This window comes from Fundulus heteroclitus, chromosome 23 (genome assembly GCF_011125445.2).
Source record: "Fundulus heteroclitus isolate FHET01 chromosome 23, MU-UCD_Fhet_4.1, whole genome shotgun sequence".
Taxonomy (NCBI): domain Eukaryota; kingdom Metazoa; phylum Chordata; class Actinopteri; order Cyprinodontiformes; family Fundulidae; genus Fundulus; species Fundulus heteroclitus.
In genome coordinates, this window is record NC_046383.1 from 8,211,335 (window position 1) to 8,238,362 (window position 27,028).

The 27,028-nt window shown below is 36.8% G+C and overlaps 1 protein-coding gene across 3 annotated transcripts in view; it reads left to right on the forward strand.

Annotated features, from left to right (window-relative positions):
• The window catches only part of glra1 (glycine receptor, alpha 1), a 155,214-nt gene that overhangs the window by 17,214 nt on the left and 110,972 nt on the right, over positions 1 to 27,028 (forward strand). For 2 of the 3 annotated variants that reach the window (XM_036127006.1, XM_036127007.1), the window contains exon 2: positions 23,173 to 23,297. In XM_036127006.1, the coding sequence (XP_035982899.1) occupies positions 23,173 to 23,297 (125 nt within the window). Of the gene's footprint in view, positions 1 to 23,172; positions 23,298 to 23,566; positions 23,579 to 27,028 lie in introns of all 3 variants that reach the window. The other variant, XM_036127005.1, reaches the window with a different exon arrangement.

The following is a 27,028-nucleotide window of genomic DNA, read 5'->3' on the forward strand; positions in this document are numbered from 1 at the left end:
GGTATCTTCAGATGGAACACGTTTACTAGGCATAATAAACTGGTCTGAACTGCATTGTTTGTGACCAATATCAAAGTGCAGGGAATGTAATTGAATTTGAACCTGGTGATATGATTACGTTGAATTGACAAGACACTTCCTTGTGTGAATTGGATCTGTCTGTTCCAAAAAGAGACAACATTTGATGTGAATCGTTGATTCAGCTTATCGTAAATAAGCTGAATCAAATTTAGGTTACGTTTTACAGGAGATCCTGTTAATGAGTGCTATCAGTATAGGCGTCAAACAAAACAATAATGAAGTGTAAGGAACAATTCAAAAAGGGGAAGAACAAAGCTTTGAAGCCGTTCGGAAGGGGACGGGCTTATGAAGGAAAAAGTGAAATGTACTGAAAAAGTGCCTTAAAATCCACAAGAGAACCCATTAAATCCATTATTAGAAAGAGGACAGAACAGCACATCTTGACAAAAGTGCTATGAAAGGGCAGATTACTTAAATTAACTAAACAAGGAGTGCATTAATCAGGGTGATAAAATGGCCAAAATTACTCTGAAGGACCTGAAAGGCAACACTGCAGAGATTCGAGTATCAATCCAAAACGCTATCATTGGTCTCAGATGATAGATGAATAGCTTTGGAGAAAGCTTTATTTTGCTTCTAAAAGACAAATATGGCTTAATAAGAATGATTTAATAACAGGGGTGTGCAATCGAGGAAAATTGTTTGCAGTCATGGGAAAACATTAATTCACACTTTTAAATTCAAGGGTTAGGGTTCATATTTTATACAAACCAGGTTTCATTTTAAAATTTCATAAACTTTTCCATCCTGACTTCATCTTTGTAAGCAATAAAATGATAGATACTGTTCTTTAAGTTTTTGGTTAAACTTGGAAATAGAATTGTAATTTTCATTTTAGATATAACACTAAAAGCATACAGTGGTGATTAAAAAAGTTTGCTCCCTTCCTGAGTTCTTGTTTTTTGCATGTTAAGTATTTCAAAGCATCAAACAAACTTAAAAATTATTCAAAGACAACACAAATAAACACAAAAGTTTTTAAATGAAGGTTTTCAGAGAGAAAAACCTTTGAGGCTCTGTGTGAAAAAGTGATTGCTCCCTAAACCTAATAACTGGTTGGGCAACCCTAAGCAGCAACAACTTCAATCAGGCTTTTGCGAAAACTCTCAATGAGTCTTTTCCAGTGCTCTGGATGAATTTTAGCCCATTCATTTTTGCAGAATTGTTGTAATTCAGCCCCATTAGAGGGTTTCCAAGCATGAACCGTCTTTTTAAGGTCATGCCACAGCATCTCAATAGGATTGATTTCAGGACTTTGACTAGGTCACTCCAAAATCTTCACTTTGTTTTTTCTCAGTCATTCAGAGGAGGTCTGGCTGCTGTGTTTTGGACAATTGTCCTGCTGCAGAATCAAAGTTGGTTTCAGCTGCAGGTCATGTGCAGACGGCAGGACCTTCTCCTTCAGGATTTTTTTGTCTGAAAGCAGAATTCATGGTTCCATTTATCACAGCAGGTCATTCTGGTCCTGCAGCAACAAAACAGCCCCACACCATTAAACTACCGGCACCATGTTTTACTATTGCTACAATGTTCTTTTTCTGAAATGTGGCGTTACTTTTACACCAGATGTAACGCAGCTCACTTCTGAAAAGTGCAACTTTTGTCTCGTTAGTCCACAGCATAGTTTCCTAAAAGTCTTGGAGATCATCAAGATGAGCTCTGAGACAATCCTTAATGTTCTTTTAGCTCAGCAGTGCTTTTCATCTTGGACCTCGACCATGCTCGTTCCATGTTTTTACCATTTGTGGCTAATGGCTCTCACTGTGGTTCTCTGGAGTCTCACATTTAGAAATAGCTTTTTTATCCTTTCCAGATTGGTAGTTCTTACTTCTTTCTCATTTGTTCCTGAATTTCTTTGAATCTCAATTTGACGTCTAGTGTTGGAAGATTTTTTTTGGTGTACTTCCCTTTGCCAGGCAGGTCCTATTCCGATTTCTTGATTGAGAACAGGTGTGGCCGTAATCAGGCCTGGGTGTGGCTAGAGAAGGTGAACTCAGGTGGGATAAACCACAGTTAAGTTATGTTTTAACAAAGGTGGCAATCCCTTTGTCACACAGCAGCAATGCAGGATAGAATGTTTGCCCCCATTGGAATAAAAACTTTCATTTAAAGCATTTTGTGTTGTGTTGTCTTTGAATAATATTTAAATTAGTTTGATGTTCTAAAATACTTAAATGTGACAAACATGCAAAATTAGGAAAGGCAAAAGGGGCAAACATTTTTTATACACCAAAGTAACTCGATTCTACAATAAATAACTTTACAATGAACCTTTCAGGAAGAAAACACAACTGCAGCAGTGAAGCACGGTAGTCGCAAAATAATAATGTGGGGAATTATTTCCAGCTAACTTGTTTTTTTTTTTTTTTTAAACTGCCAAATTAAGCAATTAACATGGTCATGTTTATAAATGCTTTTGCTGATTGTTTTTTATTTTATTTTTTGATTTAGCAAGATTTCTATTGTTCCTATTTGTCTAATTAGAAGCTGTTTCTAGTTTTGAAATTAAATTATGATTAGGCTCATATTATTTGCTCAACAAGAACAAGACAACCAGAACAAGACGTTCTGGATAGCCACAGTAAAAATATGTACTTCAGATAAAAAAGTGCAGACCTGAGTCCATTTCACACCAGTATGTGTTAATATGCAGGTTATATGTGAGGGTTTAAGCTGGTTTCCTATTACGTCCTGAATGAAAAATCTGAAAATTGTTCAGGTTGCAATATGTTGGAGTGTTGACTCATCACAACGTGCAGGAGCAGGAAACACGGGGCGACCATAAACACAAAGCAAAATGTGAATATAGCTTATTTAAAATTTATATATTCAATAGATGGGTCACAAATGTTTTGTAAAAGTTCAAACACTGGACGTGTGCTTGTCCTTTCTCTGGAGTGTGACGCAGCTCAGCCTTCCAGGTTTAAGGCCTTTGGCGTTTGTAGTGATGAGCCAGTGTTTTGTGAGAGGCAGGCAGAGTATCTGTTTGTGCCAGGAATGTGTTACAAAATGCCAGGATGAGATCAATTAGGATTTCAGGTCTTCAGAGGCTTTAGGAACATAATGAGGAACACTTAGGACTAATAATTGGAGCGTTGCATTTGCCCACATTTCTCTGTAGCTCTCGCTCTCTGAGACTTTGGCACCAGACGACTCAGCTGTTTTTCCTGCTCCGGTGCTGTCTCAGCACTGGCCACAGGTCTCCACAGAAGCCTCAGCCAGCATTGATCTGAAATAATTAAAGCAAATCCGAAGTTTGATCATTGAAAACCCAAAGAGAGGATGCTGAGCGGGAGGATTATCAACATAAGCTGCTGCAAAGACTTTGAAACGAGTGTTTGTGAATGTCTGCTGCTTCATATTCATTCTCTGGACACCACTCAAGTTTAACTGTGTTTATGTATCCAATAAAAATCAATGACAGACCTTTAATAACACCACAGGAAACTGCTGAACTGCTCTTATACGACAAACATTTTTACTGCATACACTTGTTGGCCAGTCATAAGAATAAAATGCAGATCAATCAAACTTGTCTACAAAGCTTTTTTTTTTATACAGTCAGGTGTAACACAGAATGCTTTACAGAGGTTAAAAATCCAAAGAACAGACGTTTAACCACTAAAGACTCACAATAAAATGATCAAAATGATCAAATCAAGTAAACAGGCAGTTAAAAATAACAGTTACACTGATAATGCAACAATGAATAAATAAATTGATGAATTAAAAGCGAGATAAATTAATCCATTAAAGAGCTGCTGAAATACGATCATGTAGATTAGCAAGGAAACGCTTTATTCATATTCTATTAATAGAAAATATAGAAAAACACTAGATTTAAATACATTCATAGTAAATATACAAAACATACATGGCAGACATTTAAATGTAGCAAAGAACAATATTCTTAAAACATATAACAGTACTTGCCAGAATGTTAAAAACTTAAACATCACTAAAACACTGAAATATACATAAATTACCTAAATGTTGCTCAAACTGAGTTAAAATATCTGCAAAAGAAAATAAATAGCTATAAAAATCAATCAATAGTCAAACTGAAAATGTGCATATTTGGTTTGCACTTAAAACCATCCAACTCTATGTAGCATGATTGCTAATTGCTAGGCTACCGCGCATCAGCAGCTGGTGAGCTGTTGGTGTTTGTTGACAGTCTACATGCTTAGCGGCAAGGTGTGTGATGGCATCAGAGTCAAAGTGGCCAGCGTACAGTGATGCCTCCAGAAATGTTTCATAGGGGTGGCCAGATGGAGCCACTTAAACTCTTCAGGGGTGGCACACTGAAACTAAAAGCCATAATTTCATGATTTTATTCTACTGTTGTAGTAAAGCTGCCTTAGGACTAATAATAGAAAACTATTTTAAATACTTAAGTAAATACCTACTAGTATCTTTTGTTTTTTAATGTTTTTATTTTTAATGATCTAATGTGCATAGACTAACAACAGTACGGTTAACATTTTGAGCTGGACAACAATTCCTTTTTATTGTGTAATTATATTTAGAATAAGGTGTGCATTTATTAATTTATTGGAAAACAAAACAGTTACTAGGGGAAAGTAGATACAGGCAGATACAAATAAAAGTGTGATGGAAGGTCAAGAAGAGCGGCTGCCTACAATTTACACTGGCCAACGGGGTGGCCAGGATATGGCATGGAGGGGCCATGGCCACCCCTGGCCACCCCCTGGTGGCGCCACTGCCAGCGTAGCTTAATGAAATCATTATATTTAAACATTCTTATTGAAAAAGTGTGTGTTAGCTAATGGTAGTTAGCAGCTATGCTACCATTCCTTGAAAGGAAGAAAGTAATGAAATCCGACCAATCTGCCTCCTTCAAAGCCTACTCAACATTGTCAATCCGACCAATCGTGTGTCATATAAACCCCTCCCATTAAAGTCCCATAACCAATCACGGCTTACACCAACTCCCCCCACAAATATTGATCGGCTAATCATGTCTTAAGCAAACTACTCCCACACACACTAGACACCACTTAGGTTCTGGTCTACAGAGATCCTATCGTCACAGTCTCAACTGACCTCAGGTTTTCAGGAAGGCTGCACCCCAGATTAAAATAACATTAGGAAAAATCCTCCTTACCGCATGTTTTACTTCTCACTCTGGTGCAGAAACAGAAAACACTGAAGAGGGTGTGGGAGAAAAACAACTCTGATAAAATACGGTGGGCTGAGGCGATTGTGAGTAAATACCAGAAAGAAAACCTCAAAATCAATTCTAAAATGGACAGTTAGCCAAAGCAGAGACTTTACTTTAGGGCTGATGTGAATTTGCTTTCTTGTTCTCATCAGCACTATTGCAGCTGAGTTCTGAAACAGCTGTAGTGGAGCTCAAGATTAGGGTATGAACTAAATTGCCATACTCTAGCAATGCTCTTCAGATGATAAAATAAATTTTTTTGTAACCTTTTTTAAAATCATTCGTCTATCTAAAACACGTGCTACATTTGATTGTCTGAAAATAATGTTATTTCTGACTTTTGAATAAAAACAGACCTGGTTATTGTTGTAACTCCGTTTGCTTCAGCACCTGTAACTCTCTGAATTTTTTAACTATAATTCTCAAACTTTTATGTAAAATACCCACATTTGTATACCAGAAATTACATGTGCAAAAATATCACAGACCTTGCTTTTTAATGTAAATTACAAGTTGTTCTTCCCTTTTTAATTAGAATGTGCATTTCTAACATGCTTGCTTGTCAGATTAAAAGTAACTTTTGAAAAAACAACCTTTAAACTGGTATTAAACATACTTTTAATTAATCCCCCACTTCCACTTGAAAATTTTTCTTTTTTATTGGTCTGGTGCAATATTCTAATCTTAAATGCTGTGTTTTTATCAGCTAGTGGTTGAAAAAAAAATCAGTCTCTGTTATTTGGAACACCAAAGTGTTCAAAATGAAATAAGTAAATAAAACATTATGAAATAATTATGTACTTGAATAAATAAGATAAATATGGCAACAAAATTGTGTTAAATGCTTATTCGTATCATACTTATTCAAATAGAAAAAAATGTCATAATGTTGTATTTATTTATTTCATTTTGAGCACTTTGGTGTTCCATAGTGTTAATCTTTATGATGCTTTTCTTTAGTGAAGTGAGTTATTGAAAGATATATATATATATATATATATATATATATATATATATATATATATATATATATATATGAGTTTTGTTATATCTCCCACTTCTGACTAACAAATCTAACAGATCTAACAAATTCCCCTTCTGATGTATTTATCCACTGTCCTACTGACATGCAGGTCAGTTGGTGGAATATTAAAATATTATGGAGACATCATTATTTTCGCTATTCCTTTTAGGGCGAAAAGAACATATCGAATGAGAGACACAGGTAATAAATCCTACCACTTGCAGTTATGTTGCATAATGCCGTATAACTCTGAAACCTTATTTCATCCTTCAAACTAGGACTGCACAGTATTAGGAAGATCTATGATTCACAATAACATTGATAAATGTTGAGATATAATGATATAGCTTGTGATAAATAAAAAAATTATTAAAGTGTTAATGTCTTTCTGCTTTAGGATCATGGCAAACATAGACCCCAGATATTAGCTGTCTATTCAGTTACTAAAAAACCAAAACATTTCTATCTCAAATACATGGTTATAATGAAAAGGTTGCCCCTGTCCGACTCGTGATATTTAGCTGTAGTTTCTCATCAAATTTAACACGTTCTCAAATATTTTATGTTGCATTAAACAAAAAATCTCATCAAATATATTAAGGACACCTAGCTTGAATTCAAGGTGCTTAAGCAATTAGCTACCACTTATTGCACTCCAGGTGTTTTCTTGCAATTTGCACATTGTGATCCGTAATATTGCAATAACAATATATTTGCAATATATTGTGCAGCCCTACGCCACACTGTGTACACTTTTATTAGAGACAAATTATATGTATGTAGCAGTCACCTAAATCGCTATTGCTGTTCTGTGTCATATTTTCGTTTATTTTTTATCTATTTCAATCAATCATTTTATTTTTTTACCTTTAGACATGTTTTCTTCTTCATTCTGGAGCTTTGTCTCCAAGTTGAATTTCCCTCTGAGGATTAATAAAGCAATCTATGCATCTAATTCTGATATTATTGTATTCCTTGTATTGCATTAGCTGTCAAATGGTATCTGGTAGCTCTGTGAAGCACAGACTCAGCTGTTATGAACATATTAGAAAAGCAATTTCATAAAGTGGTGAGGGATGTGTTTTCAGGTGAGAAATCAAAGCCAAACTCATCACAGCAACCCAGATTCATCAACACCTCGTGCGTTGCTGTTGCCTTGTGCACCTGGTGCAAGTTAAACATCCAGCGTTAGGAGCTGTTATTTTACGAGCATTCATTTCTTTTCCTCTCATTTACCTGCAGCGCAGTTGGTCTGAAAGGTGGGAGGAATATTCAGCAAACCGATGCTTGCGTTGAGAAAGAAAATGCATTTGCTGTGAGAAATGTTTACGGCAAAGGCAAAGCAGGCGGGCCTGCAAAAGGCACCAGTTGGATCTGTTAAGCCAAGTAATTATGCAAATGAAAGACACCTGGCAGATGTTTGGCTCTGTGACCCAGTGAACATCAATTCTGTTAAGTAGCAGAGAAAGGAGAAATTAATATGGCAGGAATGAAATAGCACAACAAGCATTTCTTAACCCACATCTTATCTACAGGTTGATTAATACTCAACTTGTTTCAGTTTAACTTTTTTTTTTTTTTTATTTACCAGGAGTGGTATGTATCTGGGATTGGTTCATTCGTATTTGTCGCCACACAGATGTTGTGCTGCCTTTAAGAGGATTAATAATAAAATAAACTCAGCGTTCCCTGGAAATAAACTCAAGTTTAAATTTACCGAGTAGGAGCAAACATTATCTGCACAGGTGGAGGTCACGTTAGCTGTGGATCCACAGATTTTTAAACATCAAGTAAGAAGATTTTTGGAAAACAACATAAGCAATGTTGAAACTGGGTGGATTTATTAATGAAGTCAGCTGTTGTTCCAGTTCCATCTTATAAGTTTTACAGCCTCTCAGAAACATTTGTGGAGTTGAAGTTTAGTAGTCTGTCCTGGAACCCATTCTGCAAAATGACGCATGTTCAACATCTCTGAGCAGAGTGACATCTGTACAAAGATCATAACGGTGGTTCCCCTCTATCAGAGACAGGCGTAGTACGACCTAGTGTCAGACAGATGAGCTCACACTTGATTCAGGAAAACGTTGATATACAGAAGGCTCAGTGACTCAAAGTTACGTTTGTGCTGATACGCTGTGTTTAGTTTTCCTCAAGAAAGACACTGTTCAAAACATGTCTACTTTGGTCACCTCTGTGTACAGGATGCTTTTCCACAAGGCTTTTCGGTTCATTCAGCTGAGAAGTTGAGTTGGGCTGCCATGTTCTCCTCTGAAAATGGCTCCTTTTAAATGGCTTCCACTGATTAATTGGCAGCAACATCAGCATCTCTGAGGCCACTGATGTTGTCGATCAGCAGCACCTTTTAAATCCTGGCTAATTTTGTTGCTGTTTTGACTTGGTCTCTGTCAAAGAAAGCATCGCAGTGTGGAATCTGTTGTGTGTTTTTGTTTATGTAAGGTAGATTTTAAATAATTGTGAAATCTGCTAAATGTCCTTTCATCCCACCTTTTGCCGTTTTGGCTTTTTGTTGCACCCACAGGGAACGTGGTAGTAACAGAGTGGAAAAATGGACAGAGTTGTATTCTAGGCAACAGCATCAAAACCTGTAAAAAAGTACAAAAAAGCCAATTTAACAGCGTACCAATCCCAAACATACCTCAACATTCATATTGGATCGCAGGGATATCACGGCACTAGAGCAAAGTTATTAAAAAAACTACAAAAAAAATAAATAAATAAATAATAGTCCGAACTGAGTCAACTAAATTCTACTGTTGTTGGGGCTTAATCCTCTACCTTCTCCATTTTCTGGTCTTTATGAAGCTGTAAGAGATTCCCCTCAGAATCCACAGCTTTGCAACTAAAACATGAATGAACTTGAAACCAGTCATGCTCTGCTGAAAGAAAGGCTGAACCCCCCCCCCCCCCCCCCCCACTCCTTCACGCTGTCACAGTGTCAGCACTATTCAGCCTGAAGTGTTGTCCCACGCTTCACGTCCTGCAGACATTCCCTTTGTGTTGAGGACACGCAGCCGTAATCCCGATCTGTGACTAATCAGATTGGGCTGTCATCACACCAACAGTGTGTTTGTTCGATGCTAATTTGGGAGCCATTTCACACGGGGCTTATGCCTCATTGTGTCATCTGTGCAGCGCCGGGCTCAGCTCGGAACAACAGAAATTAGTTTTCTGGAAGAGCTCGATTCTATCACTTTTGTGATCTTCCTAAAGAGGATTAAACTTGGATTTGTCACGCTGGCACAAGATAATCTCTGATCCACCTAATTTGTTGTAAAGTTAAAATAGAATCTGATGCATTATGACTCTGATGTCGTCTACATGATCGACACTGGGTCGTACAGCTTTATTTGATCATTAATGGCCATTGATGATTTTTTTTTTTCAGGATGTCTACAAGGATGCCGTTGACACTCTTATAAACTATTTATACCTCCAAATAATTGCCACCAATCTCAACTTACTCTCATTAGTCAAGAGTTTAACCTCAGGGACTCCAACAAGATAACCGGATAATCACTCAGAGAAGTGTGCTTGATTTAATCTCAGCTGAATCTAATTGTTCAATTATTATGATTATGCTACAATTTATTTTAATAGATGTAATTTAGTTAGAGGAGCACATTATTCCGGCTCAACGTTTCACATACATTTAGAAAATAAAAATATCTGGATGTCTGGATGGTTTGTTCCCATAAAACAGAAAATTGTATTTTATTTGTTTGTATAAAAGCATACATGTGAAAATTACTGAAAAATGTTCTTAGCCCCTCAATGATAATCTGCTCACTGTTGCCGTTTCATCAGCATCTGCTTTGAATGGATAAATGTTGTTGACACAATCGCAGAGGCTTCATAATATCCGCTCTTTTATAAGAATAAAAAAAACTATTGCAGATAATTACTTCAAACATCCCTGAAACCAAGTCATGAATGTATTTTGAGCACCTTCATTCCTGCTTTCAAGGCTTTGTCAACCTCCTTCCAGAAGCTTCGTGTTTCTCTGCTTTCTTCACACCAAAACTACTTTAAAATGTGTGTTTGGGATCATTCTCCAACACGCAGTAGTGTCAAGCATTTAGTCATTGCTTTAAGGTGAAATTAAAGCATTTAGACATATTCGTCATTCTTCTTTCTTCCAGTTAGTGAAAGGGAAACAGACCCACAGCATGATACTGCCACCAACATGCTTAACAGCTAGTTGTTAGGTTTGAAAGCCTCACTTTGACTCCTCCAAATATGCATCATCTTCTTGTGGCTAAATGACTTAGTCTTGACTGAACATAACTGTTTCTTTTCTCCAGAAAACATTCGGCTTGTCCATGTGGGCTGCTGCAAATTTCCCCCAAAGCCTGAATATGTCAGTTTTGGACCTTCTTGCTTAGAGCAGCAGCCTCTCCATCCATGGGCGTGTTAAAATGGCTTTACTATAGACAGTGACACTGGTCTTTCAGCATGTAACATTTTCTGATAGATCTGACTGTTTCTGCACCTCTGAGGGGGATAGTTTTGGTCAGATGTTGGAAACTTTTACACAGGACAACAATCCAAAACACATCAAAACTGTTTTTTGCCGGTAATAAAGCAGACTAATGTAGAAGTTATTGAATCACCTCGACCTCAACCCTTTTTAGAATATTTGTAGTCTTAAAACACTATTTAAAATCATCCGTCCTATTTTGCCTGTTGTATTTTTGTTTATTTTTATTTTTCTGCCACATTCTAGGTGACATTTAACACCTTATTGGTAGGGCTGTAGCTAAGAGTGTATGTGTAATTTGGTTGAATCAGAGAAAAGCCAAGGAAAAATTAAGCTTGTGTGTCACATTCTTGTTTTTGCATGTTGCTTTATCAGTCAAACCCAAAAATCTATCCATTTTCTAGACAAGGATTTGAACCCAGAACTTTCTAGCTCCAAGGCTACAGTGCTGCTGTGCCACAATAAACATGATAACTTCATCTATCTCGGTGATTGACTAGATGAACCAATAATAAATATACCTCTGTAGAAATAAATGCAAGGAAAATGGCAGGAAAATGCCACACTTTTACACTTACTGCATTCATGGAAACGTGTAAGAGGTGTAGCAACAGGTGTAGCCTGTTGTTCAGGTTGTATAACAAAAATTATGCAAAGGATTAGTTTCAGCCCTAATACTTAAACCACCTGGAATTGTCAGAAAAAATTTATATATGTATATATATATATATATATATATATATATATATATATATATATATATATATATATATATATATATAAGGATTGGTCAGTTCTAAAAAAATAAATCAATATCCCAAAAATAACTGTCGAGCCTGAATGGCTGGGGAAACCCAATTGTATTGTGAGGAAACAGGTGGGAAAAATATTTTAATGACACTAAATTTCTGAAAGGTTAACAATAAATAGTAAACATAGAAGTATTTAGGATTTTTTTTGTGATACATTTTTAAATAATGGAAAACTCAGTGCAATCAAGTAGATACAATAGATAGTATAGATAATAGATAGTAAAAATATTAACAAAGTAATAGAATTTAAATGAATAATAAAGCATAAATATAATGTTGATTTTAAATCAGACATTTAAAAATACACATATTATTTATTTTAGTTATATTCTGCCAATGTGACAAAACATTTTGGGCACCACTGGGCTAGGCCATAGCTTGCTGGGAGATTACAAATTATTAAAGTATCAGTTAGGACGATACTTTAATAATTTGGGCGACTGTGGCTTGATGGGTTGAGTAGTCGTCTGGCAGTCAAAAGGTTGTGGGTTTGATTCCAGCTTCCCCTTGCCACATGTTGATGTGCCCCTGGGCAAGGCACTTAACCCCTAGTTGCCTACCAACCAAAACTTATGTGGGTTCACCTAAAGAGAGCTGTGGAAAAAACAAGATCTCCTCTCATTCTGATAAATGTGCAGAACCTTAATAAGGTAGAGAGGGCAATTATTATCAATTCAAGAGGATGATAATCTCCTTCCAAAGAAGACTGAACATTGTTATTAAATGAGAAATGATCAGGGTGTGCATACTCACAAAACCTGGTTATCAGGCTTTTTCTTCCTTCTAAAATATTTATTTATTTTTCACCTGCATTGTACAGGATAAATTTCACATCAAACATGGCAACCCTTTTAAAATGTTTTAACGTTGCAAAAAGCTGCCATTTTACCAGGGACTTTTTTAAGATTACTGTTATTTTTATTATTCATAAATGTGTTAAAAATGCACAAAATAAACAATTAGATTCATCAAGTTTGGTTCAACAGACAGAAAAAATGCCCATCTAATGTACAGTAACTGCACTCACTGATAAATGCAAATAGAAAGTCCCGTCAGTTTCATTCAATGCAAAATAAAAATCAATACGAGACATTTTTGGTCATATTTAGAGGATGTTTACATAACTCACAGTGCAGCGTTTGCCCGAGGACACATGACCTTCTGTTAGGGCAACAAGGACAGCCAGAAGGGACATCAGCTGATGACACACAAGAGACAGGAGTAAACTCCCCTTCCCCCACAAGCCACATCCCAAAAAAAAAACACTGAGTTTAAAAATACTAAACTGTTCCTCAAATATTGTAATACTATTCTGTTTAATGATTGTGTTCCAATGGAATACACCCTGTAGTTTACTTTTCTTTTTCACTGAATCCAACTAAATCATGTTTAAGTCAAGACATGTTGTGCAGGTAGTTTTTTTTTTCTTTTGTTTCTGCTTAGAGGTTCAGCTTTATGGATTTCACTGGAGAATCAGACAGAAACTGAAATATATCTGATCTCAGTCTGACCCTTTGACTTCTTTCATCTGAACATCGAATGCGTCTTCTTGCTGTCACGACCGAAATCTCCACAGCATTTCAAATCTGTGATCTTCCACAATCTCCATCCTGATTTTGTTTTATATTCCCTGAACTGTTGTCCCCTCATATATCCCTTGTTCGCCTTTAATAAAACTGCGGTGTAAGACACATGTTAGGTCTGCACGCTGGCATTTAAAACCCTGCTGGCATGTCAGGCTGAAGGTATGAAGCTAAAGGTCAAAAGTTAAGACGTTTAAAGGCCAAAGATGCTCCATGCTCTTTGTGCTTCTGCTAAAGTGTCCCTCCATCAATATTTTCACATTGTTAGGATGAATCCCTCAAACATAGAAGATCACTATTACCTCAACTAAATCCACCGAGACTGATGTGAGCTAAGGCCTTCCTAATGCTAATTAATATTACTGAATTAAAGAACTAATTACTGCAGAGAGAAAAAAAATACATTTATCACATTGATATCCTAACCTAAAAACATCCAGCCTTCACTGTAGCATCTATCACAGAGTCAGGACTGCATTCGGGACGTGATGTTCACTTAAACTTTTCAGTTTGATCATCAGCATCATCAGTCATCAAGCATCTAATGTAATTATCTGGGTCGTGATTTATGGTTATGACAACATCATCAGCATCACTGTCATCATTTAACGGCAGAGACACACAGAGAGGGCCCAGCATCATCCTTCAGCTGTGGACACATGGTGAGACATCGTTTGATTCAGACTGAAATACAGGGACATCAGTTGCATAAGCTATAGTCTGCCTCTGTGATACATTTTTAATACCGCCCATTAGATTCCTTATTGTTAAATGGAAACATTGATATTCCATTTTATGTCACTACTCAACATTTTTCACTTTACTTTTGTAACCTTAGATAAATATCTAATTCAAATAAACCAATAATCTTTTTTTTATTCTAACATGAGAGGAAACACTCAGCAGCCAGTAGCAGCTACTCCTGCTTAACTGAGTGTGACACAAGTAGCAAATAAACAATTCACACAGCAACAGCTCAATGCACTAAGCTATCTAGACTTAAGAAGGACAAGTTTCTGAGGAAGTGGGCAACAGGAAAGTTTATTTAAAATACTTTGAACTTGGCATAGTTGTTACTGGGATGGTCTCAGTACATATTTCAGAAAGTGATTCTCATCCGCAACCACCCATTGAGATTACTTAGATTTGTCCAAAACTGAGATAACATCCAGTAGGCAGCGATCGTATGGATGAAAACTGCCGGCTGGGTTGAGGTGATAGCAAGACAACATTAGCTCAAATAGTGATTTGTAACAACCAAGGTATCTTGAATAAAATCTATGAATGAACACGCTTTGAAACAGATTTGCTACAGCAACAGAAGACCACACTTAAGCCTAGTCCACACGGAGCCGGATATCTGGAAAAATATTTTTATGCTTGTTTTATGCTAATAAATGATTAATGGGATAAATTCACTGCTACAAAAAAATTACTGCATCCCAGGTAGTTTATTTCCAATTGTTATCTCCACATGTAATTTCCTGTCTTCCCCTCAGTATCGAGACTTCAGAGTAAAAGCAAACATGGGCCTTTATAAACATTACAGTTGGTTTAGATGCTTTTTGCTTGTTTGTTTTTACAAACCCAAATGCTCCAATACGTTGAGGTGCAAAAGAGAAAGAGCAATTGCAGGTCTGGTGGAATAATTCTCCCTCCCAATACGGAGGCACAATGCTGTTCAACATCCCCATTATTTTCAAGGATTCTGATCGGCTGACATAGGTTTTAGCTGGATGAAAACTTTCCTATAAAACTTTCCTGTGTGTATAATGTTATTTCTAAAAATGATGTGGACATGGCTATGTGTATACAAGGCCATAAAAACTCCTTGTAACACCTTTTCAGGCTCCTTCTGGTGGTACAATGATGTGAGGGATATTTTCCTGGCACACTTTAGCTAACTAAACAAGTCCTGCAATCTTCATGAAAAAAAAGATCAACAAACCAAATAGATAAAAGAATCTAACATTTATAATTTCCCCCTCTTGTAAGTTTTTACTATATATTTACTGCTCACACTCCCAAAAGAATGTCAAGGTAAAAGCCAATTAAAGACATTTTTACATCTGATTGGCTCTGATTCTCTAGACACCAGCATGTGTTATAGAGAACTGGTTATTTATTCTTTCAATCATTTAAAGTTTTATTATTTTTACCCTGGATTTGTGGGAGAATATAGAGCTCTCTGCCATGGGCCTCTGTGTACAACAGTTTGGACAAGATGGTAATGCCTGGGTGTGATGAATGGGAGTAAAGGAGCAATTTAACCTTTAGATGTTGCTTTAGAAGACCATTTTTGTACAGCTACCTTGTGATATTGATGCTCTGATGACAAAGCCAATGTCCCAAGACAGGTTTTGGAAACATTCTTTGCAGTAAATGCAGAAAATCAAATTGCTCTTGCGCCACATTTAAACTTTTATTTGCACAGCCGGTTCTTCCTCTGTGCCAAAGAGGTTATTTCTAAGACAGAGAAACTGGTTCAACTTTCTGGTTTCCTTTACTGGTTGTGTGGCGTCATGGGTAGGGTTGGGGATCAATCTTTCACTTCTAATAACTACTTGCAATTTGGCCTTTGTTCACTACAAGGTTGAAACACTATTTAGTGTTGGCTTACTGAATGGAGAGACATGTGGCTCCTTTTTATTCCAGAAAAAAGAAGAAAGTAGTGAGATCCATCCATGTATCCACTGTCTTCTGCTCATCTGAGATCAGATAGTGAAAGTCAAGGAGGAAAACTCAGACATCACTGACCTAAGTGACTCTCCACATTTTGTTCTGGGAGATCACAAGGAGTGTCCTGTCCTGAAAAAAAAAAATAATTTATATGGCCCCTCCAGTAAGTTCTGGATCTGGTCCAGAAAACCTCAAAATGAAGACATCCCAATCAAAGGACCTCAGCTCATTAATATCTCATGAACAAAGTGAGGGTTTTGATGTAGATGAACAAGTAAGTTCAGACCTTAGACTTTTAGGCCTTTCTTCAGCACAGCAGACTGGTACAAACCCTTCATTTCTGTACACAATTATCTGATTTGTCTATCCATCTCTAACTCCATCCTGCCATCATTTGTGGGCAAAACACCAACACACCTGAACTTCTCCATTTGAGAAAGAAAATCCTCCTTGACCCAAAGGGGGTATTCCACCTTTCCACTTGAGAACCATGGCCTTAGACTAGGAGGATCCTTCCGATTGCAACCCTACCAGTTGGTCTGAAACTACTTGGACAGCAGAACTCAATTCACTGCTTTTCTTCTTCAGACACATGCCCTCCCCTCCCCTCTATCTCCTCATTAATCTGCAATATTTGTTTCCCAATGTTTACACTGATAAGGGCAAGTTGGTCACAAAGTCGGATTGACTGTGTGTTTGTGCATATTTACATGTGCATACAAACATGTAAATCTTGTGCGTACACATCATAAAAGTTTTCGTTTACTAGTACGAGTGTGTTTATTTGCCTTGCTTGTGCACACAGATGCCCTTTAGTGCCAGGACTAACAAGGGATTTGTCCATTTTATTTTGTTTTCCAATCATGCCTCCTCCATACTCCCCATTTTCTCCCGGCAGACTGCGATACTGATCAGCAGCTTCCAGATAAAGCGACAGCGCTGACTGCGTTGCGTGTTTATGAATTGCTAATGGAGCCATTTATCATGCCGTACGACACGATTTACCATATTGAAAGTCACGCTTTGCAGTTTTACATTTAGAAGGTGAAAATTTAAGCGCAATCGACTGTATCAAGTGTCATTTTAATTTATGGGAGATTAATGCGGCTGCTGTGCTCTCCTCCCCCACACTCATCAGGAGTTACAACTAATGCCTGCATAATCACCATTTTTACATTTAACTTCAGCCACACTCTCAGTGTGGCTGGAGGCAGTATATTTTCTTCTGCTGTCTGTAGAACGTTAAGGGAATGACTGTTGGTCGATGCTGGCTCGGTGATGATTTAGTTCACTTTGAGAACTTTTAAAGAACCAATAAATCCAAAAATCCAAACAAACAAAGAGAATAGAGAGATTAAGTTTGTGTTTTTCCACTTGATTTAGTTCCCAGAAAGTTAAGGTCAGAAAGATTCATATCTGGACAAGATCCCACTGCACCATACATTTATAGTACGTTACAAAAGTATTCACCCCCCACCCTCCTTCTTGTCCATTTTTATGTTTTATTGCCTCACAACCTGAAATCAAAATTAATTGTTTACTTCATAGCTTTTACAGAACATGTTTACAACTTGAGTTTTTTTAAACAAGAGGACAAATAACAGAAAACTCAACGGCTACTGTACCCTTCATAAAGAAGCACTTTAAAGGCACCTTCACGACTCAGCTGGTCTTGAATCAGTCTCTATGTGCTCGCCACATGTTGCCTCTGGGATTTTTGTCCATTCCTCAAAGCTAAACTGCTCCAGCGCAGTCATGTTTGATGGTTTTCAGCAGTCTTCAAGTCTAACAACAGATTTTAAATTAGCTTAAGATCTGGCCTAAGCCCTTCCAACATTTTTAGATCTTCCCCTTAAACCAGCCAAGTGTAGTTTTGGCAGTATGCTTCAGGTCATTGTCCAGCTGGAAGGTGAACCTCCGTCCCAGTCTCCAATCACAGGCAGACTGGTTCTGCTCTAGAATAATTAGGTATTTATCACCATCCATCTTTGCCTCATCTCAGACCAGTTCCCCAGTCCCTGCTGCAGAAAAGCATCACCATAGCATGAAGCTGCCAGCACCATGTTTCACTGTGGTGATGGTGCTTTTGGGATGATGGGGTGTGTTGTGTTTAGAACAGACATAGTGTTTTACTTGGTGGTTAAAAAGTTACATTTTAGTCCAAACTGATCAGAGCATATTTGGGGAGTCACCCGCATGCCTTTTGGCAAATTCAAAACGTGCCTTTTTATTCCAAAACACCAAGTAGTTTTCTGGCTACTTTTCCATAAAGCCCAGCTCTATGGAGTCCATGGTGTGCTGTGCCTCTTGCTTAGCGGTGCTGCAGCCTCTGGGGCCTTTCATAAAAGCTGTGTTTATACTGACAGGTCATGTGACACTTAGGTTGCACACAGTTGGACTTAATATCTTTAATTATGTGACTCTTGAAGATATTGGGTTGCACCAGAACCTTTTAGGAGCTGCATAGCAAAGGGGGTGGATACATTTACACATGTCAATTTCTTTTTTTTTTAATTAGTTAATACATTTTTGAATTTTATTTCACCAATTTGGAGTATTTTGCACAGATCCATCACAATGAATAAGATTTAAAAACATCTAAATTGCAGGTTAGAATGTAACAGAATAAGTAAAACACCGAGATGGGGAAATAGGGACTGTATCATTTGCTTTGAACGTTTTAACCCAAGTATTGGCCTAATTTCATATATATAAAAAAAAAAAAAAAAAATCAGGTCATTATACAGCACTTGGCACGTATCGATGCTCGGTGCGGGGCGCACTTCTCAAAAACTCGTCTATGTAACTTGAGAGGTTCGGATCTGTCGCTGAATTCCAGGTTACGTCAACAACGAACCAAAACAGATGACACTTACCTTATCAGCCATAGCTTTGGTTCTCTGATGTAGGATTTAATCTAGAGAGGTGAATGTGGCCTTGTCGTTACAATTAACTCCATCACTTCTCAATCTGCTGGTCCAAAGTGGTCTGCTATCAGCTTCCAAAACACAGAAGGAGACTGTTTAATGTTGCTGTGTTACCAGTGTCCAGGTATAGCGCCCCTAGTGGCTAAACATTACAAATTGCTGCTTTAAATAAAGTTTAGGATAAGCTGAACAGTCTTTTCTCATATCTGTACTAATAAACACATGCAAAAATACTGTCCACTTGGAAAACATGAAAGAATATAATTTGCAGGTCTTCTAGTGTTACTCTTTATCTTTACAGACATTTAAGAGTTTGTTGACCCATTAGTAATCTGACCCAGCAAGCTGATCCAATATATTGAGAAGAGTTATTTGTATGATTTTTTTCTTTCTTCCTAACATAAACTAGAGGTGTCCTCTTGGATCAATACCCTGTTGTTGTTGCACCATTAAAAGCAAAAAGTTAACACAGTGCAGTATACAGTACAGTTCTCTGTTTCATTAGGAGATGTATGACAAGAGGTGCCACATACCTCAGGGGCTTACTAGGGAGCATGTATAAGTGCTACATGTCAAGAAATTGTCAAATAAAAGCTAGTAATGACACATAATCTTAAAAGACCAACAAGAGTTCATGACTTAGAATCTCTTAAATGAATATCGTGAGATGGCAACACATCATTGAGGCCAGTTTCTGTCTGGCATGGTGGCAATAAAGCTGAAATTAAACATAGAATATTTAACCAAACAATGTAGTTGAATGTTTGTCTGTAAATTATGTAGATCCTATAAAGAGTCACACCCATTTGCCCCATTAAAAGAAAATCTTCGATTGTCCATCGATTTACTTGGTCTAGAAAAATGCTTAGTCTATTTTCAACAAGTAGAAGATATGATAATTATTTATTCAGACTGTTCCTGTGTTAAGCCAGGTAAATAAAGGGTGTCCAGATCTCACAAAACCAGGTGTGGATGTGGAAAATTATGCCTGTGAGGGACAACGCAGGATTATCAACACAGTGATGATGTCATACATTCAAATTTTACTCAGATAGCACATTACCTTTTCCTGTTAGTGTGTAACAATGAATTATTGCAAGTTTAGGAAAAGCATTATTTAACTTTTTTGACATTTAATAAAACTGTTAAACTGAGTTGAACAAAATTGCAAAAAGTTTATCAGAAAAAAACTTTAATTTTTAAAAAAAAATAACACTTTTTTAAAGCTTATTTGAACAAACTTTTGTATAGAGTCAAAATTAGTCCGTAAATCAGAAGGAGGCTTTTTTAGCGGTGTGTTTCTTGTGCAACTCATTTACAGTGTCGCTTTGCATTGTGGTCTATTCCATGTAACTCTGGCAAACTTCACAAAAAGCTCTCTGAGGATCACCTTTCTCTGGTCTCACTCAGTTAGAAACTGTTCCCCAGTCTTTGCAGCAACATTTTCTTTTCTTTTCCTTAATATGCTGTATGCATCAAAATCCTTTTTGATCATGAGGTGGAACGGCGCTGCATATTGACCGACAACTGACAGAGCACTCCTTCAGAAAAGTGTCTGTTGAGGAATTCTTTCGTCTTCAGACTTTTAGCCTAGTAAAATGCAGGACTTTATTAGAGTTTGTGGGACACTGGGACAGGGGTACATTAGATACATTACCTTTATAATTTTAAGAAGTGTCCATCTGTGGTGGTTGGCCGAACTTGTACCATTCTTGAACTGTGATTGTGGGCCACACAATTTTATAGGAAGGTCACAGTCAGCACGCAGGAAGCATTTTGGACACATCTGTGTTAGACTGTCATGACGCGAAATGGGTCAGTCTTCTTCTTTCGGATTTTGTCTTCCAGGGGTCAGTAATATCATATCATAATGCTAGATACTAATTCTCTAAGTGCAGCAAGAGGTAATGCAAGAAACTCAAGCAGCACTACACGTGACTATTAATGCAATTCCTTTAAAAGGTTTATATTGCTTGGTTAAACCTCCGTCCCTCAGTGTTTCTACGCACGTGCCGGGTTGTTCACAGATAACTGTCCCCTCTCTGTGGGCCGAACCATGCACAGACATTTGACATTACTATTAGAGAACATCTAATAGATCTGAGGAGCTTAATAAGGGACGATTTAAACAGAACAAGATCAAATCGAAGCCTTGTTGCAGAAATCAATACAAGACTGAGCAGTTCACAAAGCTAGTTAAATGAATTAAAACATCGGTTTGAATTTTTGCATCAAGGGCCGATTTGTTAGCGATGCATTAAATTCACACAAAGGAAAAAGTAAAATTGGGTTTTCTTTTAATTTGATAAAATGCAACTAACATACCAAGCTATGTGGGATATGACTGCTGAAAAAAAGGTTAAAAAAACACTATTATGATTAATGGAAATCAAAGTTATTCAAGTAGGGAATGACTTCAATTCCAAAATTTTAATCGTTCCGTGGTTACTCTTCATGAACTTAATGAGAATATTTCTACAGCTCAGCAGTTTATGTCACATGTGCACTTTAATCTGTTAGATGTATTTAAATCTATTCTTTCAGTTAAAAATATTCACAACATGGGATGCTATTTGTTTTACTCCTGCAAGCCTTACTTTACATAAAGGAGGATAACAATATTATTCTCTTTTAGCTAATATTAAATGTTTTTCTTGTTTCATATTTAGCACAAATTTTACAGATTGTTCTTGGTCTTGAAGTTCATCCTCTGGCTCTATCATTGTTCCGCTAAAGTTTTATTATGCCAAGTTAAAGGATGGTTGATCCATTACTCTTCTTTATGTAGTATGTGACAAAACTACAGACAGTGGCTCCAATGGCAAAAATGTAAATACATTTTTGCCATCGGAGCAAATTGTTACCACATTCTTACTTTAATAAGTAAAATACTTAGAACATTTCTTTGATTGTAATTAGAAATGTGTCTAAGATCTCATTCGTAATGGGAGAATCAAAATGTAATGGTCACATGTAGAAGAATTCACAAGAATTATAGTTTTATCAAACTATGACCCACTGTTCTCAGTCTCAGAAAAGCAGCCCAATGTTTATTGTTTCACTGATGCATTTTAAAATAATTGCTGTATATTCAGTCAAATTATAGTTGGCACTTTTTATAGGCTGGTTCCTGTTTACCCCACAAAATGTATTGTTTTTTGCACACATAAAAAAGCTTGTAGGGGAGGCTTTGATTAGGGTGTAGCTACAATAGAAACACACATATTCATAGTTTTCTAAACATAAAGAACACTGACCATCAATTATTTATTTTTTGTATGTTGGTTTACATTATATTTTACATATTTATAGTCAAACAAAATTTAATTTTAACCATCCAATGTAAAAAGTACAGCTCCAGTCTCGCACACCTCTAAATTGCAAATGGATTACGGTCACTGAAAGGCCGGAGTCGGAATTTTTTTTAGGCTGCTGTTCAAATCCACAGTCGATTTATGCTTTTGTCAAAAAGACACTCTATCTTGATTAATGATCAAGAATGAAGGGTATAAAAAAAAACATGAATAGGCAATAATATGCTTTTTTTCTGCAGAGATGAAAAAAATCATGTTTAAGAGCCGCAGTCTGAGTTCAAAGAGAGTCAGTGAAGATTTTTCAAATTTTGGATCCAGTTTGCATGATTTACTACCTCCGCACAGTAGGACCCAAGTAGTGTGACCAGTTTCAATTATTAGACAAGTTAATGAGCCACCTGCATCCCATCATGCAGCTAAAAAGACAATGAAAGGTGTTTGCTAATACTGATGGTATTAGCAGTAAAAACATCCTGATCCAGCTGCATTCCAGTGGTCATAGAGGTCCTGGAGACAGTGGGGGAGTCTTAATCTGGTGTGAAGGGGACTTTACAATTGTTGGTTCAAAAATGATTGTTAAAGTCCCAGTTGGGCACTTTTTGTGGACTTGACATGCTCTTCCCATGTGTGAGGGGGATTTCTCCGGATACTCCAGGTATTGGGATTAAGCATGTTAGGATTATGGATGAATAGATATATTTTCAATAAATTAACTTTTAATGTAATTTTGTCTGGGATCAGAAGAGCAAATGAGAATGCCATAATACAAAATGTAGTTTTGATTGAATAATCACATTTGTGCTATAAAATAATTGCAAGTTGAGAAATCACCTACCTGAAGCATCTATTTCTAAAATCTCAGGTGTAGAGCATATGACGTCCTAATCCAAATTTTTAACATAGGCCAATTTACACAAAAAAATTAGCTCCTAGTCAGGGTACTTTGGGTATTAATAACTCCATGCTCAATTGACTACAAATTAAATACATTTTTCTTAATGTATTTTTCTCCTGACATCTCCCACTGAGCAGCATTCTGTTTCTAATCCAATTAATCTCTGTTTTCCAGTTTAGCAGCGTCAAAAGAAGCTGCGGCGAGGAAAGCAACAACCCCGATGCCACCGTCTGAGTTTCTGGACAAACTCATGGGGAAAGTCTCGGGTTACGACGCCAGAATCCGACCTAATTTTAAAGGTAGGAGTTGCCACCAAGACTCAGTCGGATAAGGCAGGAATGTAGCCACAAATTTCTCCAAAAACCAAAAAACCAAACTCTTCTTGCTTCCGCATTTTTATTAACATCTCCAAATGCATTTTTAGCAAAGATTATCTCCGTTGGAAGGTTTGTATTTTTTTTACTGCAAAGTGGGAGAAACAGTTTTTACATCAATGTTGTTAAATTCTGTTTTCTGCTTAATGTTTTTGGTTATAAATCTCTTGATCTCTTTTGTTTGCCCTTTGCAGTGTGGAACAAAGGTAATTCTGCACATTGCCCAAATTGTTATAGACGGAATCAAGTTAGACGTTTAAACCCAATTTTACTTGTATATATATTTAAGCATAAATCCCTGTAAATGCACTTTGGGCCCTACAACAGTGGCAAAACAGCATTTCCATCAACATATTTTAGATCTATAGCTATCATGATGCTAGTTGGCTACATTCCTTGGTATCCACACAGTATCCTGAGTGCTTGTTTTGGTGGTCAAGGTAATGTGCCTCCCTCCTGCCAGCGTGCTGCTGAATATGATCTCATGTTGAGGATGCTGCTGATGATAATATGAAATATAGCGACCTCTCCCTGAATGTTAGCACCCATAAAGACACATGTCAGAGGTTTCTTTGATAAACTCGCACATTAGAAACAGTCCGCACGTTAATGAGTTTTACAACATGTTCAATAAAGCATTTAATTAGTGTGACTAATTTAATAAGATTATAGCGCATGGTGCAGAAATGGATTTGAAGGGAATTTCAGAGCACAGCGGACAACAACATGCGTGAGGTTTATTAGGTGAATGTGAACTTTTTCTCTTTTTTTATTTTGTCTGATAATTTTTATGTTTGTATCACTCATCTATAATTTATTTCAGTGTATAATATTATGTCATTATGTTCTTCCCACTGTTATACACTGGAGGTGATTGTACTTTGGCCTTCAAACATCCACTAATCCTAAAAATGTTTTGATCTGAATGAATCTAGGTTCGCTCATCAGGATCAAGTGTCTATGATTAAAAGTAAAAGTATCTTAAAATATTGCTTTGTTTCAGTCGCACTTCTTGTGTTGGAGAACATTGTTGAGATTACATACTTTTTGCTGGTCTTCTTTTTGTTTTCCTTACTACATTCTCTAAAAACTGTTTAAAGCCATCCATACATCATCCATTCATCCATCCATTAATCCATCCATCCATCCATCCATCCATTCATTTCAAGACTTGTTAGATTTTTCCTCCTATGTGAACAGAATAAATGTAAACAAATCTCATTAATGTCTTTTAAATAGTAATCTAGCCTGTAACAGCCTGAAATGCGATATCTCACAATGCATGGAACCAGATATGAGTTTTGTGTCCTTATTGCAGTGACAGTAATGTTGTCTTAAGTTTAGAGCAAAGAAAGGAAGAAGTGAACTCATTTTCTTTTTCATGAGGCCCCAAAGCTCCACAATCTGGATATATGATTCTTTCTTTGTTGTTTCTGAATTTCCTTTCTTTTGTATTAATCGCCACAACAGGAAAAAATTAATATTTTCTAATATTTTTTACAGCGTAGATGGTGACACACAGGATTTTGCTCTTGGGAACTGCAGCTTACGTTTAGAAATGCTGCCGCAGAGCTTTATTTTCCCTCTCCGTTTGAGCCCATTATGTTATAACCCATTATATGGTGATCTTTCTAAGTGAGATATCCCAGCTAATGCGAGACAGAATTGAGAGGGGCGGGGGGGGGTTTTGCCGTGACTAAGTGTCTGTTATTAAACCCGCTGTGGCTTCACAGCAGCTGAACCGGCTCCTAACATGCAGAGAATTCACCCAGGTGTGTGTCGGGAGTAGGTTTTTAAGGCCGTCTCTATTTCTTTCACTCTTGATTGTCAACAATCTGGCGTGATTAGCCAAAATAAGAGCGGCATTAGCATATTCCAGATCGGGGTTGAAAGCAGACCTGAATTAAGCTTTTTTGCTTAAACAATTTTTATTCTTCTAATATGTTGCAACAGAATAACAGCATCAAATATTTTCCACGAGTAGATCTGTGATTCGTTTAGACGTTTTGAAAGATGACTTTTATATGCAGCTTTTTGCATAATTGAGTCAGGGGCTGTTACATATAGTAGACAGAGCCTGATGGGAGTTTCCAGAATCTGTCATGGATGCCAATGGAAAAAATGAGCGTAAACTCTGTGACTTGTTTATTCACTTCATTTTTCCATTATGTTTGTGTGCCCATCCCCTGACAACTGCAAACACTATTGCAATAAAAAACAGAAGATATGCAGCCTGTATGCTCTGCTCCTGCATACACCCTTTAGTAAATTAAATAAAGGACACCAATTAGGCAGTAAGGCCAGAATGCAAGAAAGATGAAATTGTATAATGCAATAGTTCCTAAATATTTCTCCAGCTTTGACTACTCTCCTAATAAACATTAACTTTTTTCCTTTGTTAAATACATCTAGATTTTACTATCTAAAGGACAGAAACATTTAGCTGGTATAAAATAACAACACATGAAAATACAAGTGAATAACCTTTCTGTGCACGGTTCATTTTGGAATTTTCAGTCTCCAGTTTTTGAAGGTTTGACCACCCAATACTGATTTTAGACTATTCCAATTTCTCCCTCAGTAGGTATGTGTTTATGTAAGCTCGTCAGCGCATTTACAGCTGCCTTTTTTGCCATAATTGCTGGTTGATGATTATGCTACTGGCTGTGCCATCCCCTGAAAAAAGCTTTTAATTTGTTATTGTATGTTGCACTTTTGAGGATTTCAGGTGATGATATGAAGAAAAACAAAGAATTTCATTCATCTGCAGCTTGTCATTCAACAAAGTATCCAGCTAGTTAGTTAGTTAGTTAGTTAGTTAGTTAGTTAGTTAGTTAGTTAGTTAGTTAGTCTGCAGCCCTATTGAAAATATAACGACTGTGACCTATGGGATGTTTAACAGGACCGCTAAAAGTAATTTAAATGACTTTTATTCTAACAATTAAAAAGTCAAAAAATTCACCAAAGATGTTTTTTTTAAATGGTTTGTGCCCATCTATAAAAATGTGTTTTGAATTGTCTTGGTGTTGCACACAAGATCATGTTATCGTTTGTAACTCATTTGAATTCTCTTTCAGAGGATTTTGCCATCTTTGACATACAACTCCTGTCAGCATTAGGATTTTAGAACAAAGAATAAATGAAGAGTTTATTTAACATGTATAACAGAAAGAGTTATTATTTTAAATCTCCATAAGCATCCTATCTAATTGGACAGCGTGAGTAGTATTAATCATTGTAAAACTACTGTCTCAGTGTTTTTTTTTTTTCTGGAGAATGAGAATAACTCAGATTTCAACAGGCTGACAACATTCCTTAATTCATCAGGTTCCATGACAAGGACAAAATGGAGCAACCTTGCCGTAGTACATTTACCTTTCTGTTATCTGTTTTAAGTCTCACTCTCTTTCAATCTCTTACAGCCTGAAACAACAACTGACATGTGGTAGAAAATACAGTTTCAAAATACAGCTTTAAATCGTTTCTTACATCTCTGTGTTTCTGCTGGCTTCATTTTTAAAACTTCATAGAGACTGAATGTAGCTAACACCAAGTCTTCCTCATTAAGCAAAACAATGTCCAACCAAGTTGTCTGAAACTCCAGGCCTCAGGTGTCAGCTACAACTTTTACATAAACTTTAAGTTAATTGCGTGTA